This window comes from Plodia interpunctella, chromosome 16, assembly GCF_027563975.2.
Source record: "Plodia interpunctella isolate USDA-ARS_2022_Savannah chromosome 16, ilPloInte3.2, whole genome shotgun sequence".
In the NCBI taxonomy this organism is placed as follows: domain Eukaryota; kingdom Metazoa; phylum Arthropoda; class Insecta; order Lepidoptera; family Pyralidae; genus Plodia; species Plodia interpunctella.
In genome coordinates, this window is record NC_071309.1 from 9,899,465 (window position 1) to 9,914,183 (window position 14,719).

General features: G+C 36.2%; 1 protein-coding gene across 6 annotated transcripts in view; it reads left to right on the plus strand.

Moving 5' to 3' along the window:
- Positions 1-14,719, plus strand: part of LOC128676565 (POU domain, class 2, transcription factor 3L-like) — a 184,928-nt gene that overhangs the window by 125,713 nt on the left and 44,496 nt on the right. For all 6 annotated transcript variants that reach the window (XM_064436475.1, XM_064436478.1, XM_064436477.1 and 3 more), the window contains one exon: positions 376-432. In XM_064436475.1, coding sequence (XP_064292545.1) covers positions 376-432 — 57 coding nt within the window. The remainder of the gene's footprint in view (positions 1-375; positions 433-14,719) is intronic.

Genomic DNA, 14,719 nt, shown 5'->3' on the forward strand with positions numbered 1-14,719 from the left:
TATACGACATGTGTTTAGTATAACTGCTTTTTGTAGTAAAGTGAAAATTAATGTAAAGTTAATGTAGTAATCTAATATATTGAGACTTGTGTGTAAGGATGTGGGTATGACACCAGTGAACGAAATTATTATAGGGATGGTTTTTATTAATCTAATGCATTTTACAAATCAACAATACGCGATCATTTCTTAATTTCTTATAATATTTTTTCTCCTGCATTTCATGGTTTAAAATGCAGTTTTGAGCAAAATGAAATAATTTCTATCCATTACTTAAGATGGTCAGTTGGTTTAGACTAAACTCGATTTTAACGACCGGCGTACATTCGAGGTCGTAATTAACTCATATCTAATTACCTTGTAATATTGTTGCAGTCTCTGGCCGCGGCGACGTCGGCTACTTCAACACACAAATGGTTTTCGACCTTAAAGGTATGTGCTTTAGAGTTCATTTTTATTGAATCTTTGGACTGTATTATGGTAGTGGAATACCCCGAATTATTTAATAATATAATTATACTTTGTGTGTCAGCGACCCGTCGTGAGCTATTGGACGGAAGCAGGTGAATGATTCGTTCTAGTTTTAGAAATAAACCTTTCTAGTGATGTATTCCGTTTTAGAGATTTCTAAACGTTGCTTATACATATTTCGTCTATTCTCGATTGCCTGTCTTGTAATAGGGGATCTTCAATAGACTATTAGCAAGTTAACATTGCTTTAAAATATTATACATGGTAGCAAAATATTTATTTCATTATATTTTTCTCGTTCCTTACTCTCTGTTATTTTGAATATTTCAATCGACTACTGTTAAATTGTTGTGCCATCCTGTACTAGCCTCATCACCACAGCTTAACCACAGAAACATAGTCACATTCGATGTAAATAATCTAACAAAAAAAACTTGAATCGGTTCCTTACCGCAGCCTTACGCTTAGCTATCATTAGTCTGTATGCATTCATTAGTGTGATTCCATACGTCATCGACATTATTCTTGTTTTGCAACATTACATTTTTACTTTGCAGAATATTAGCACCTAAATGAAATTAATATAGTCATTTTTGCTGACTGCTGTTTCGTTCTCCTTCCTAAGAGCCTCTCTGTATACTTTTGATCTGCTAACGACTGCATTCAGGGTGCATCTCGAGGCCTTTCAATGCATTGAAATAGTCGATGGAAACTCAAAAATGGATGAATGAAGTTGGAAACATCAATGACAACCTCAAGTGCCCCAACAATTCGTCAGCTAAGATTGTCCCTGCGTGGCGCAGAGTGCGCAGTGCGGTGCACGCACCGTCCGCTGTGGCTAAGTTCCGTGAAACACGCGCATCACAAAAACGAGGGCCGCCCGCGCGCCGCTTTTTACCAGCTTTGGACTCCATTCATCCCATAATTAACGCGGGCAAAAAATGCAGATAGACGAAAATTGGAAATGTCTCGGTGAGCGAAGATGAGCTGGGCAGCAGACCGGCTCATTACAAAACATTTGTACAGCTAAAACTGAAGGGTTTCATAAGGTCCAGTCTCGATCGGGCCGTTTTGTCCATCTCTGGTGATGCGCATACAAAATGCCGCTGTGAATTTGTAATTTAATTATAACATTTTGTCTCGCCGAGTGACGGTATCTAATTATGTAAAGGAATCGTGCTCCAGCGAATCGGAAGCCGCATCGCATACCGAAGTCAATTTCCAAATAGTCGTTTCGCATTTAAAATCTAGGTACTGATATATTTTCGACTTCATTTTCTACTTCCACAAATTTACATTTCAATTTAATTCACTAAGACATTTCCCATATAATTTGTCTTGACCTAATCCCTAATACGTATTTATAACCAGCTCTTTTCTGATTACTGCAGATATGATCATTTCTTCTTGTACATGTCATATTTTCCTGTGCTTGTTATTTTTATTTATTGTTTTTAATTTCATAATATTTTTACGGTTCGGTCATTCGGTTTATTCAAACCATAAAAAACGACCAGATTATAGAGATTTCCCATTGGCCACACTGTCCGCGCAATTAGAGCTTTTTGTCGAGCTAACTCTTGGCTCGCCGTTTGGGGTCGATTCAGATCGAACTTTAGTATGCAACAGCACTTCCGAGAAATATATTGTAAGCTTTTTGACATTTCTTTGAGTATAGCCGCATTTTCAAAAATCAATAGGTAAATCGAAATCACTAATCTCGAAAACTACTAAGCCCATGAAGATGAAATTTGTCAGGAAGGTAGAGTGTGACTAGGAGACGTTCGCTAAGAAAGGATATTTCGAAATTCCATTCCTAAGGGGGTGAAATAGGGATTGCCAGTTTGCATGAAACTTCCTAATTTTTGAGGCGAGATTAAGTGGCATTTTGGACATTTTACTATTTTTTGCTTACACAGGCTGGCCCCTTTAACCCAGACTCACTGACAGCCCAAAATTGCTGTATCTAAAAATATGAAATTTAGCAGGAAGGTAGACGACTAGAAAACATCTTCTGAGAAAGATTCCAAAGAGGGTGGAATAGGGGCTACAAGCTTGTATGGAATTACATCATTTTTGAAGTCGACATAACTTGACATTTTAGATAAAAACTGGTGGTAAAAAAATGCATCTCTAGGGGAATGATGTAGGGGTGGAAATTTATGCGAAATTTTATTATTTTTGAAGAGAGGTCCATGAAATGTTCCGCACGCGTTACAGGAAGCGGGAGCGGGACACGTAGCGGGAAATGGGATGGGGCACGTTGCGGGAAACGACATGGGACAAATTGCAGGAAACGGGACAAGACAAGTTTCGAGACACGTAGTCGGAAATCGCAACGTGAAACGGGGAATTGAACTAAAGACTACAAACAATACTAATTTGAATCATAGTAATAAATACATTTTACCAGCCTTAGAATACGCGGTCTGAAATTTACTTTGACTCGTTCTGACTAGTTATGAAATATTTGTGATTATGATGATTTTTCCAAATACATATTCGATAGTAGAGTAAATAATATATCAAAAATATTACCAACAATAAGTAAATGGCAACTTTTTTCAATACCTATTGCAGTAAAATGTGTAACTGACTCAATTAAATTTCCCAATTTTACACGATCTTTGCACGTTATAATCATTTCAATATTTGTTGCTGTATTTAGTCATGTAAATATAAACTGAAACAAATTAGAATTTAGTGTGAACCGGGCCTAATTCCCGATAAGCCTTAACGCGAGAAATGTCGGTCCGGTCGGGCCGCGTCCGAGTGCGCGGGTTTTTGTCCCGGCACAGTGGTGTGGCTAACGCTACTAATCTAATAATGACGTCAATTCAACGGTACATCTTTTTATATCGAAAAGTTTCCGCGGCTTTTTATTTAAGCTTATGTGTTTTATCGATAACTTCCCGTTTGTTTTTATCTTAGTTAAATTAAACAATACAGCACGCTTTCTATGTTGTCAGGTGAACTCGACGTTTGTTTGTTGTCCTTACGCCGAATAGTCAAAAAGTTTGTGAAATGAAACAATTTACGAGATTTTCAAGTTACAGTTCAACAAGTCGAGCAGTTCATAAAACACATTTCGTGATAAATCAAAGTTGATAATTAGGTTCAACGCCGTCCGAGCGCATCCACGGCGCGTCGCTAGTTTAGAACATAATCGACTATTTTTCCGCACGCGCGCTCTTTGCAAAACATCCGCGAGTGTCGTATCGTTTTGTGTACTACGTGGCCGCTAGGTGGCGCTGTAATACTGCTATGTAACACTTTATTATTAGGGATCCGTCCATGGGTCTCCGAAGGCATTTCATTGTTTACGGGGTACTGTTGCCAAAATAAGCTAATCTCTTACCATTAATACTTTATTAATATACTCTAGTAGTTGTCTTTACTCCGTGCATTATTATGATAAACAACATGGTAACTATACTTTTTCCCAAGCATCAGCTCTAGAGTATGGTGTATGGTGTCGGGACCCTTCCTTTTGTAGCCCGACTCGAACTTGGCTAGTCTTCCATTTTAAATGATATTTTCCGGTATTTGGCGCAAATTGCTTTGCGTAACTGTGGTGGTAATTACCTAAACGTTTCCAATATCGACGGAAAGGTATCAGTAACCGATCGGCTTTGTATTTAGACAAATTGCTCGATTTTGTTTCTGTTCTAAAGTGAAATTGTTAGTCGGAGAGGTCTGCTGCGGTGCGTGTGTTCACGGCGCGGTCAACTGCCCGCGACTTCGTTCGCGTGGACTCTTTGACTCCGGCGTATGATCAATCCGAACCACCTTCATCTATGTACTTTAGTACACGCAGGTCCAGGTGTTTTCTTAAGAGTTCCATAGAATATGTTTCAGATATTAAAATTTTATGCGTGATTACAATGATCTAGCTGGAAAACTGTTGCTAATGCGCCACTTTCCTTTGCCATATAATTTAGCTGTTCTATGATTACCCTATATGTTGCCCATGTAATAGCTTTATTATAACAAAAGACACACTCACATCATTCTATTTCTATATCGCCCTAAATATATTTTTTAACTTTATTACTGTTTCATTATGTGTACCTATATATTGAATATTGATGATGTTTGTTTGTAATGTTATTTTTAATCCGTACTATTATTATAAAGAGGTACAAGCGTTTGTGAGTTTGTATGTTTGAGGCGGGTAATAATGAAGCTATCAAACCGATTTCAAAAATATTTTCACCATTAGAAAGGTACATTATCCAAGATTGCTATAGACTATATTTTATCTCAAAATTCCCACGGGAGCGAAGCCCCGGGCAACATCTAGTCAAATAATAAAACTTTGTGATTGTGTGTGTTTATGCTTGATATCTCTGGTCTTTTTTTAAATTTCTATTATTATTTTAAGACAATATTTTTAATATTTTACTATTATGTACATTTTAGTAGCTAATTTTGTAAAATATAAAACCTATCAACGCGGCGCGGTAAAGTAGTCTTTACGAGCATATATCAATAGGTGATATTTTATCGAATAAATTGTCATGGGCACGCGTCGCAATGACAATAAAGGAATATTCCGAATGCATTTGTAATATTGTAAATGCGCAAGTCGCAGGAGGAGCTATTAATTTCCAGCTTTGTGCGTCGCAATCAGGTCGTCGCAGCTGTGGGCTCCGTCGAGGCAGGCTCTACCGAAGCCAATGGCCAACACTCGACTTCGGATAAAAACTGTGATTTATAATGTTTCGTAAAGACAGACCAGCTTTTGCGTTTCAAAAATTGCCTTTTCTCAATATATGATGATATATATCGGTTTGTTTGCCTCGTATTGTATTTTCGCACTACCTAACACACGACGCGGCGAAGAAAATTAATTGAAGCCGTTTCTACTTATTTGTGAAATTCGTATTTGTTTTCACTTACGTGAAACATGAATGTATATATTATCAGAAATAATTAAAAAGAATATAAAAATAACTATAACAAGTAGTTACTAAATTAAAGAATGGTAAAAAGATTATGTGATTTTTTTGTGCAAATTACGTTTTGAAGCTAATATATCTAAAGCTGCAACGGTGACGTCTAATTATAATATAAAAAATCATAATGAAGTATCAAATATTATTATTATAAGTGGTTCGTGTCACGGTGCCTTCGCCAGCAAATGGTTACGGCACTGGCGCAGGGCCGGCCCTAGCGGCTGCAGGGAAGATGCCTCAACTTGTTAAACCGGCCGATTTCTTATTTTTACGCTGGTAAAGATTCCACACACCCCTTTTAGTATTTCGTCCACCTTCCTGTGGAGGTGGACGAAAGGACCATTCGCAAGTAATATAAATGCTAAAACTTAATAATAAGCTGTGGAATATTTATTACGTAGTTGGATTTGGCATCGAGTAGAGCGTCTTGGAAAGACTTGGGGTAGACCTTTGCCCCACGCTATTTAAAAAAGTATGATAGATCTCCTCAATAAAATAAAACTTAATTTTATTCTTTCTATTTACTAGTGGGGCGTTATTGTCATGTCAAGCAACTAATGAAGTCGTTGTTGTAGAGCCGGCACTCGGAGGCAGTTTTAATTAGCGTTGACCAAATTAGCATATTAATATTAAATAACTTGCGGCGCATTAAGACCATTAAAGTTTATTTTTAGTTTATTTAAATACTTATCTACACTACGGTAATAATATTGTCTCACAATTCTGCAGTTCCTTCTTAATTTTTGTTGATTTCATTTCTTATTATCTTGTGTAGCACAAATCAATCAAGACAAGTCAAGTCTGTGTCTCACAGCCGCAGGCAGAAATCAAAAATCAAAATTAAATCACTTATTCAGAAATTAAGCCTTCACAGGCACATTTTCAAGTCATATTTTAAATTCAATTCCTATCGTACCAGGATCTACTAGACGGATGTCATAGTAGGTTTGCCTAAAAACATCTAATCCAGAATTTATATATGTCTGATAGTCATACTTCAATCAAAATAATGATTAGTTTTGAACCACTACAACATAAGAGTACGAATAATTATCATTAATTTTGTTGAGTTCATAATACAAAGACTTAAAGCCTTTCTCGGCATTGTTACATTCCACCTACCTTTCGAGGTTAGTTTTGTATTGGCCACACATTTGCATGCTCAGCCCTGCTACCTGCGCCCGCGCATCTGCCCGTTTTTTCATCACCTCTATTGGAACAATCACTATGCCTTGCATATTCTGTCCATTTCCATCGGTTTTGTGCCATGAATAAACGGTTTTTGCTCACGATTTATTGCTAAATGTGGAAGTTGGATCCAAAGGTGAACGGTAGGGCTGTCGAACATAGAACTCGAATTATTAATATTGCTCCTATTTTTTTCAAAAGATTTAAAATATCATATAAATAAAAAAATAATCAGTTTTTATATAAATATATAAGTAAAAGCCGGCAAAGGATCAGTGACTGTTATTGGTTGCTGGAGTCAATGTGGTGTTTGCTTACCATCTTGCAGCCCGCAAGCTCGTTTGCCTACTATTCTATAAAACGAATTTATGTTTAATTTATATCTGATTGTATAAGATATACTATATTTATCTTTGCTCTTAATCTCAAATTAAAATAAAACATCGTACAAATATACTCGTAGATATAAGGTTAGGATCTGTGGACTATTGAAGATTCCAATTTTAGTGTCGGTAGCTTTCGAGTGAAATAAACATTCAATCAATCAAACATCTCATCAAGATCAAACATTTTCATATAATTTTCTCGTTAATAACATGTGTGCAAGAAAAAAATATAGTTTTCTTTAGTAGCAAGTACACTATCCGTTTACTTTCAATTCAGCCAGCAGTCAAAGAAACTATTAACGGATGTATTGCATGTCGCAGCAACCGTTACACGCACCACCGTATGCAAAGCAGTCGTCCTTGTATAGTATTATTACCTTCTCTATTACATTGCATTACTATTCAGGGTTTCCGTGATGTTGCGCGCGAGGTACATCGGAGGTAGTCGCCGACACCATTGCTACCCGAAACTGCATATTCGCCGCTATCACTACGACATAGAAGTTCTTATACACAACTTGATACGTTGACTATACCCGATAGGAAAAAATACTGGAATTATGCATACAATACAGCGATACGACTTGGTGACTTTTCACATTCCATACCTCCTTTAAATCGTTGCATTTTAATTTATGATGCGTGTGGTGTGGGTATTTATGAGTTAGACGACAAAATAATATGTACTTATTATGTAAATTGATGGTATATATAATTTCTATTCGTAATACCACACAATATTAATACTTACAATTGCTTTTAATTATTTACATTGATTGTCAAGAGTCGCGCGAGTGTTGTAATAGAACATATATGTTCAACGCCTGCCGCATGAAAATTATACAGAACGGGGATAGGTACATAGTTTATTTTATTTTGTAGCATTCTGTCATACCTTTTTCGAAATGAATTTAATTTCAAATTTAAATTTTCAATTACATATGTGAACGTACACTTTTCTAGTCTGCTCTTTCTTATCGAGTGTGTTATTGCTAACATTTCTAGCCATAGTTATATTATTTCAATCTAATGTAGTGTTTAGCTCAGTCTGCACATGGCAGGAATGTGTGGCTCCGTTCCGCATGTCGATGTGGTGAGCGTGCCCTGCTCCGCTACCTGTTTGCATGCACGTCTGCAGAGTTGCCATACATACTCGTAATCGGTTATAGTTCATCGTCGGCAGACATGTAATATGCAATCGATCTTCATTATTCTCGGTTCTAGCATTATGTTTATCTGGCTTGACGTTTTATATGGTCCGTTACCCTGTTTTTGTAATATTAGATAATGTGAAAGTTTATGAGTTGTTATTCTTTCACGCAAAATCTGCTGCACGGACTTTGATGAAATTTGGTACATTGGCAGAATATACCTCAAGATACAACAATAATACTTTTTATACCTATGTTCCTAAGGGAGCGAAGCCCCGAAGCGCAGCTATTAATTTGTTTCACGAAATTAATATTTAGTGTGAGAAGTATCTCATACCAATAAATGTCTAGCAAATTTTATTGGAGAAGAACTTACGGATACTAGAAACCCGACATATGAATATCAGTACTAGGCGTCTTACAAAGAAAACAATAAATCGGAAACTGCTCGCAAACACACAAAGTAAATGTCACTATCCATTTGATTAAGTGTTAAAATTTAACATGGGTATTAAAATTTTGCTCAAAATTACCCATATTTTATTTCCATTTGAAAGTTTTGTATTCACGTAGAAGCCCACTATTTCAATAATTCCGTTTTTTGTGCAGTTCTATTATGAACAGGTAAGAATCGTGATGGATGTACGGACGCAACAAAAAGTTTAATAGCAAAAAAATGCCGTCCGCAAAATAGCTACATCGTATGCAAATCCTTTGTCATAAGAATACAGGAAGTATTGGTCGATAACGTACCTAAATGTGAAGGTACTAAAATTCAAAATAACTTCAGTGAAATGAGTACGTCATACATCTAATTTTTTACGTGTTCATGTTATCTGCGATCAAAGTGCAGTAGACATTAATTTACTGTCCGTTTCCGAGAAAGTGATATAGCTCGGGATCATAGATTTCAAAAGGTAAACTGGAACGAAGGCGACGTAGATAATGAACGTTTTCCATTTTGAATTTTATTTATTTGGCACCTTCAAGTGTCCCGCAATCAAATAGAAAAGGAACTTTGCTACGGCAGGTATAGGATCTGCAGTCAGTTCATCTGTCTGTGTTGAAACTAGACAGATAGAAACCATTTGCATAGATCCATCAGGGTATGCCCATGTATGTGTTTCATTTAGTAAAAAAAAATACTTATTTGTTCTTCAGGCCGGAAAGCAGTTACCAATTGACATATACACGAGAAAGCCACGCTGTGCTCCACTTAGCAAAGCACTAAGTGTTTTTATCTATGCCCTGTTTCAATTAATCTTCACAATACACTGCATTATGGTGTAGCTTTATGAGCCGTAGCAAAAACAAACTAAATATTTATTGTTGTCTTTCCAGTAGTCGACTCTTGTGCATATTATTCCGATTTGTATAGATATTCAAGTCGGGCTAACCAATACTAATCTGCGTTTACTATTATCGTAGTTCAATTTGAATAGCATGTTTTTTTCTTGAATAGTTTATCTAAACTTTAAGATTCGCCTTTTAACCAAAATCAGTTTTTCATCTGTATCATTAATATTTATCATTTCGGTCACAGAAAATCCACTGCTGCTTGTAGGCCTCGAGGGTTACCAAAATAACCGGTTTCTATAACATTGCGTGGAATCATGATTATGTACTGATAACGAGTATCTTAGCAGTGTTGATGGAATAATTGTCTTTCCCCGCATTTTTACAAGCTTTTATTTAGTTCCACCTGTCCCGTTGTCTGTCTGTAACCAAATCTTGCAAGTTCGATTTTTCATACTTCCAGTTAACGTACAGAGTTGACATTTTTCACGTCGCTTCAGTTTCATAACAATGCATTATTATGATAAGCATGACCTAACGGTGCAGCCCGGATCGGCTCCAAACGAGGGAACTCCTCAAAATCGTTTACCGCACGGACATGGGTCTTTTGTCAGGCGTTAAATGTCATAAGATCTCTGTGACGATAAAAACTTGTGGCAAAAATGTAATTTTTATAAAAAACTTGTTTGTTTACTTTTATACTTAAATATTTTGATGTCGATTTCAATAGAAATCATCACTACATTTATAAATGATATTGTCGCACCGTTCATTCATTTAGTGAAAGGGCGCGAAATATGTTAATTACTTAACCGCTTACTCCCGTTACTTAATGGAGGGTGCTATGATAATCGCGCAGTCCCGTTATCCGCCCTTCAACCTGACATTTGGTTTTTGCTGAATAATGCGAGCTATCTGGTCTTTCGGATGGAGGGGAGAGGCTTCATTCCTAGCTCATTTCTATCTAAGCCATGGACGAGGGTAAGTCCTATTTCTCTAGCACAGACACCAGTTTTATCTTTGCACAAGCTTTTGCTAATATTTTGTGATTTCTTTTGCGATTTTCCATACTCAAATACCATTTCATGATTTTTCTACTTATTCAATGAATTGTCCTTGAGTCTTAACATTGATAATTATGCCAATTGATCACCACGTTGTTTACGATGATAATGATTATTATCGAAAACTAATGGCCTAGCCATCTCATGACCGTTAAACATTTAACATTTATTGCTTTGAATTGTTGACTGCCAAGAAGCGCTCGCTTTATTTAAAATTTTACTTTTAGCTGGCGGCATCACCCCTATGAATGTGAGGGATGAAATTTCCAAAACTCCTTTTATAGTGCTCACTTGCATGAGTTTTGGAAATTATAACGTCAGAAAATCTGAAAGATTTATTTCCGAACACTGGTACAAAAGTTTTCTGTCCAATAGACGATGTCCGACAAAAAGATTGTACCACGTGTTCTTCTTGGAATCCAGTATGCACTAAGTGTATGATACATTATTATTATCTTTCCAAATCATTCTCAAAGGCATAACTAGACAATGTCCGATTAATACACAAAAATAGTTCCATGTGTGCTATGCATTGCAAACATTCTTTTCTCTGCAAAATTCCAAGTTTTTATGTTCAACAGTTTCGCCACTGCATTGATAGACATCATTGATATCAGTCACTCGTGATCTAATTCCACAGTCAGAACTCATGTTTGTTTGCCTCTACAGTTGGTTAGCTTGGTCTCCATTAGCCCACCCCATTGACATTTCGGTTTCCTCGCGATAACGAGGTTTCTATGAAAGCGTATGAATAACTAATACAAACGGGTGTTTTTTAATTGCATCAAAAATGGCGCCTTAGCGTGATCGAGCACTGTCGAATAGACGTTACATGATCCAAACTGACTAATGCCTATAATTATTTTGATTTATTTATGTCTACTTTGTCTTTAATTACATACGATGAAATCAATAAACAGTTGTACTGGCGAGACGTCCCAATCTATGAACGGCCAGGTGTATTTTCTCATCGGAGTTCGCATCACATGTTCTAAGAAAAACTTCAATATTATCCAAGTAATTAATAAATAAGTTATGATCAGCAAAAAACTAAACTATATCAAATGAACTACATGTGTGTGTAGCCTCTCTTTTTTACTATATCCTTCATCGCGAAATTCCTTCGTTGTAAATATGTTTACATGCTTTATTTAATAAGACCACCATTACTTTGTTTATAGTTTCCAACTCGCTCCAGCTGTAAATATTACGACCGTCGTAACGCGACGACGCACCGTACCGCTCCTAACAAAGCAGAAACTGTACTTTTTCTTCGACCTTTTTAAAAAATATCCGTTTATTAGGCATATTCAAATCTATTACGGTATTTCAAAGAAAGTTAAGTATCTAAAAATGGTAAACTTTCTCCTTTACAAGAAAAACAGTTAAAAATACCTTTTGAACATAAAAATGCGTTGTTTTATACAATCGCAAAGACCCCGGGAGTGTGAAGTTGTAAAAGAAAGCTCGTTCCTAGAAAAAGTTGAAAAAAAAAACGGCAAATGGTTGTGCAAGTAATTATGAAGTCGAGGCTTACAACAATGGAGTTTTAATAATGCACAGTTCTTTGGTTTTTTCGTTAATTGTTTTACATCGTTTTTTAGAAATGTCTAGATTAAATTGGTTAAAATAAATATTTCTATGGATAAATGACTGTTTTAAATTTATTTGCCCACATAAAATACAATCAATAAATTGTTAATAATAAATAGCAATGTAAGTAGTCCACGCGAGTTGTTTTAGTTTTATTTTAGGTAGATGTTTGTCTTCTGAGGCTAATAGGTAGTCGTCAACTTAGGCAGGGCTAACTAGATAAACTTTAAAAATCTGACACTGATTTTAGCCTCATTTAGGAGAGAAAATATTGGACAAAAACTTTATTCACTGCTTCTTATCGAGTTGGCTATAAATATCTGGGTATTAACAAATAGAGAATAGACTATATTTTTATAAATGTTTAGGTCAGGTGGGTCCCCACGGCGGCGTCGGGGTGACCTTTGCATCCCGTTATAGGCACCTGCGCGGGCGCACGTTACGGTCCCGCTACTCAGCCCTCAGCCCTTAGCGGTAAAAAACGGTCTGCTTTCAGTGGACTACAGACCTCCATCCTAGACACAGGGTGCTCATTTGTTGTTGTGCAATGTATTCATTGCTGAAAATCATTCTTGGTTATTTGCGTAATTCTTTTAAAATATGTATAACAGTTACATATTTCTATTGTAGAAGGACACAGACTGCTTTTTCCCGTATTTACTTAGCCTTGTTGTTTGATTTTATTGATATTTTATACTACGGTTTCTTGATATATATTTTTTTATTACAAATTGTGTATCCGAAACTAATTTGTGGTCTCAATATTCCTTTCGGATTCATTCTAACAGTTGACCCACTTTACCAAAAGCAAGGTGTTGCCCCCTAATTATTTTGATTTAGCTATCCAAAGCGTTATTACAATACGTTCGCACACCAACGGTATTGCGTGTGATACTAAATTATAAACAAATTTCACAGTGAGCGAGCGAGGCAACTAGTGGATAGTAAAATAACGAGTGCTTTAAACGGGGAGCCGGGGTCCGGTTAAACTTAAGCTACTTGTTTGTGTGAATACCTTCAAAAAATGTACAAAGAATCACAGAAAATCATGTTGACTTTTTATACAAAATCGTCAAGACTATTTAATATCATATTCATTCATATTGTGACGTGCCTCTTGATTATAAACATTTTCGTAATGCGAGATCGTTTATTATAGGTAAAAACAGGGTTGTGGCTCTCGCCACATACTACGCACTACACCACTCTAAATACAGTCGCGCTGCTAAAATAAGATGTTTCCTACCAGCAGTAAGTGCGGGTTGCGTTGATTGAACATTGACCATCATTCGTGGCCACACGTGGGCCAATGCCTGACCAAAACTGGATTTTTTCAAAGGCAATTTCACCTGTATTTGAATCCATTGGGCTAAAAGGGCTGATTGTAAAAGTCCAATCTGTTCATGGTCATAATGCACAAGAATCAATCGTAACGGGAGGAGTATGGAGGAAAGGGGGGAGGTAATGTGATCTCATTATACACGGAGTCGGCACATTCAAATGCAGTTGGTTTGATCGACACGCGCTACACGATGTCTATTCCATTTTCGGAAGTGGTTTTAGTATAATTTTGAAGTTCAATTACGCGGGTAGTTCACTTACTTGAAGAGAAAGAAATAAAAATGAAAATTTTATGTCAATATCGATTCTACAAAAGTTCAGGTATTTCTAACTGGTGGATGATGCAATGGACCCAGGATCGCTTCCAAGAGGGAACTCCTCAACAATTTACTACACGGATGATGTTTTGTGCCAAGCATTGTGAATACTCTAACGCCAATAAAAGCTTATGGCTAAAGTGACATTTTTTGAAACAAACAAATGTCTACAAACTAATCATAAATTAATGAACTATCTATGTAAATGTAAATGTAAATAAAATATATAATGAACTATCTATGTAATGTAAATAAAAACATACAAAAAATAATAAAATATATTTGTAAAAATGAACTTTGGAGAATTGAATTTGTTCAAGGAAGCTGTACTGTAATAAGCAACAACAATAAGAACAATTGGTCTCGAATTAAGACGATCGAGTTTCGTAAGCTAATTCGAGATAAGGAGAAAATCGATTTATTCGGAGCGTTCTCTCGGCAACGGAATCGAGAGATCGATACTCGATATCGATATGACGACATCGGCACCTCATCTTCGTATTGTGTATTATTATTACAATGACTTATCATTAATTGTGTTTGTCCATCGCGTTTTGTAAAAACATTCTCTTTGTTGTATGTTCGAGTAGAATCAAAATCATATTCTCAAATTCAACTAGTACACTAGTTTTAATTTTAAAATGCTGGGATTGTTAATATATTGCTTGAGTTATTTTTGAATATTTCTCATAAAATTAAAACTTTGATTTATCTCGCCTTCGAATATCGCGACGTTTAGCTTACATTTTTAGGTACATTTTTAAGAACGAAAACGTAATCTGTATTTTAGTTTTTACCATTAACACAATCACTTGGAAATCAACATTATTACGAGTATGTATGAAAAGCTCCTTATACTTCTTTCGCTCATAGCAGTCCTTTAATAGTTTGCAATAAGCGCGTGGTTAAGGTTGTGGTGTTCCAGTGGTTAAGACGTTCGCCTGTGAACAGAAA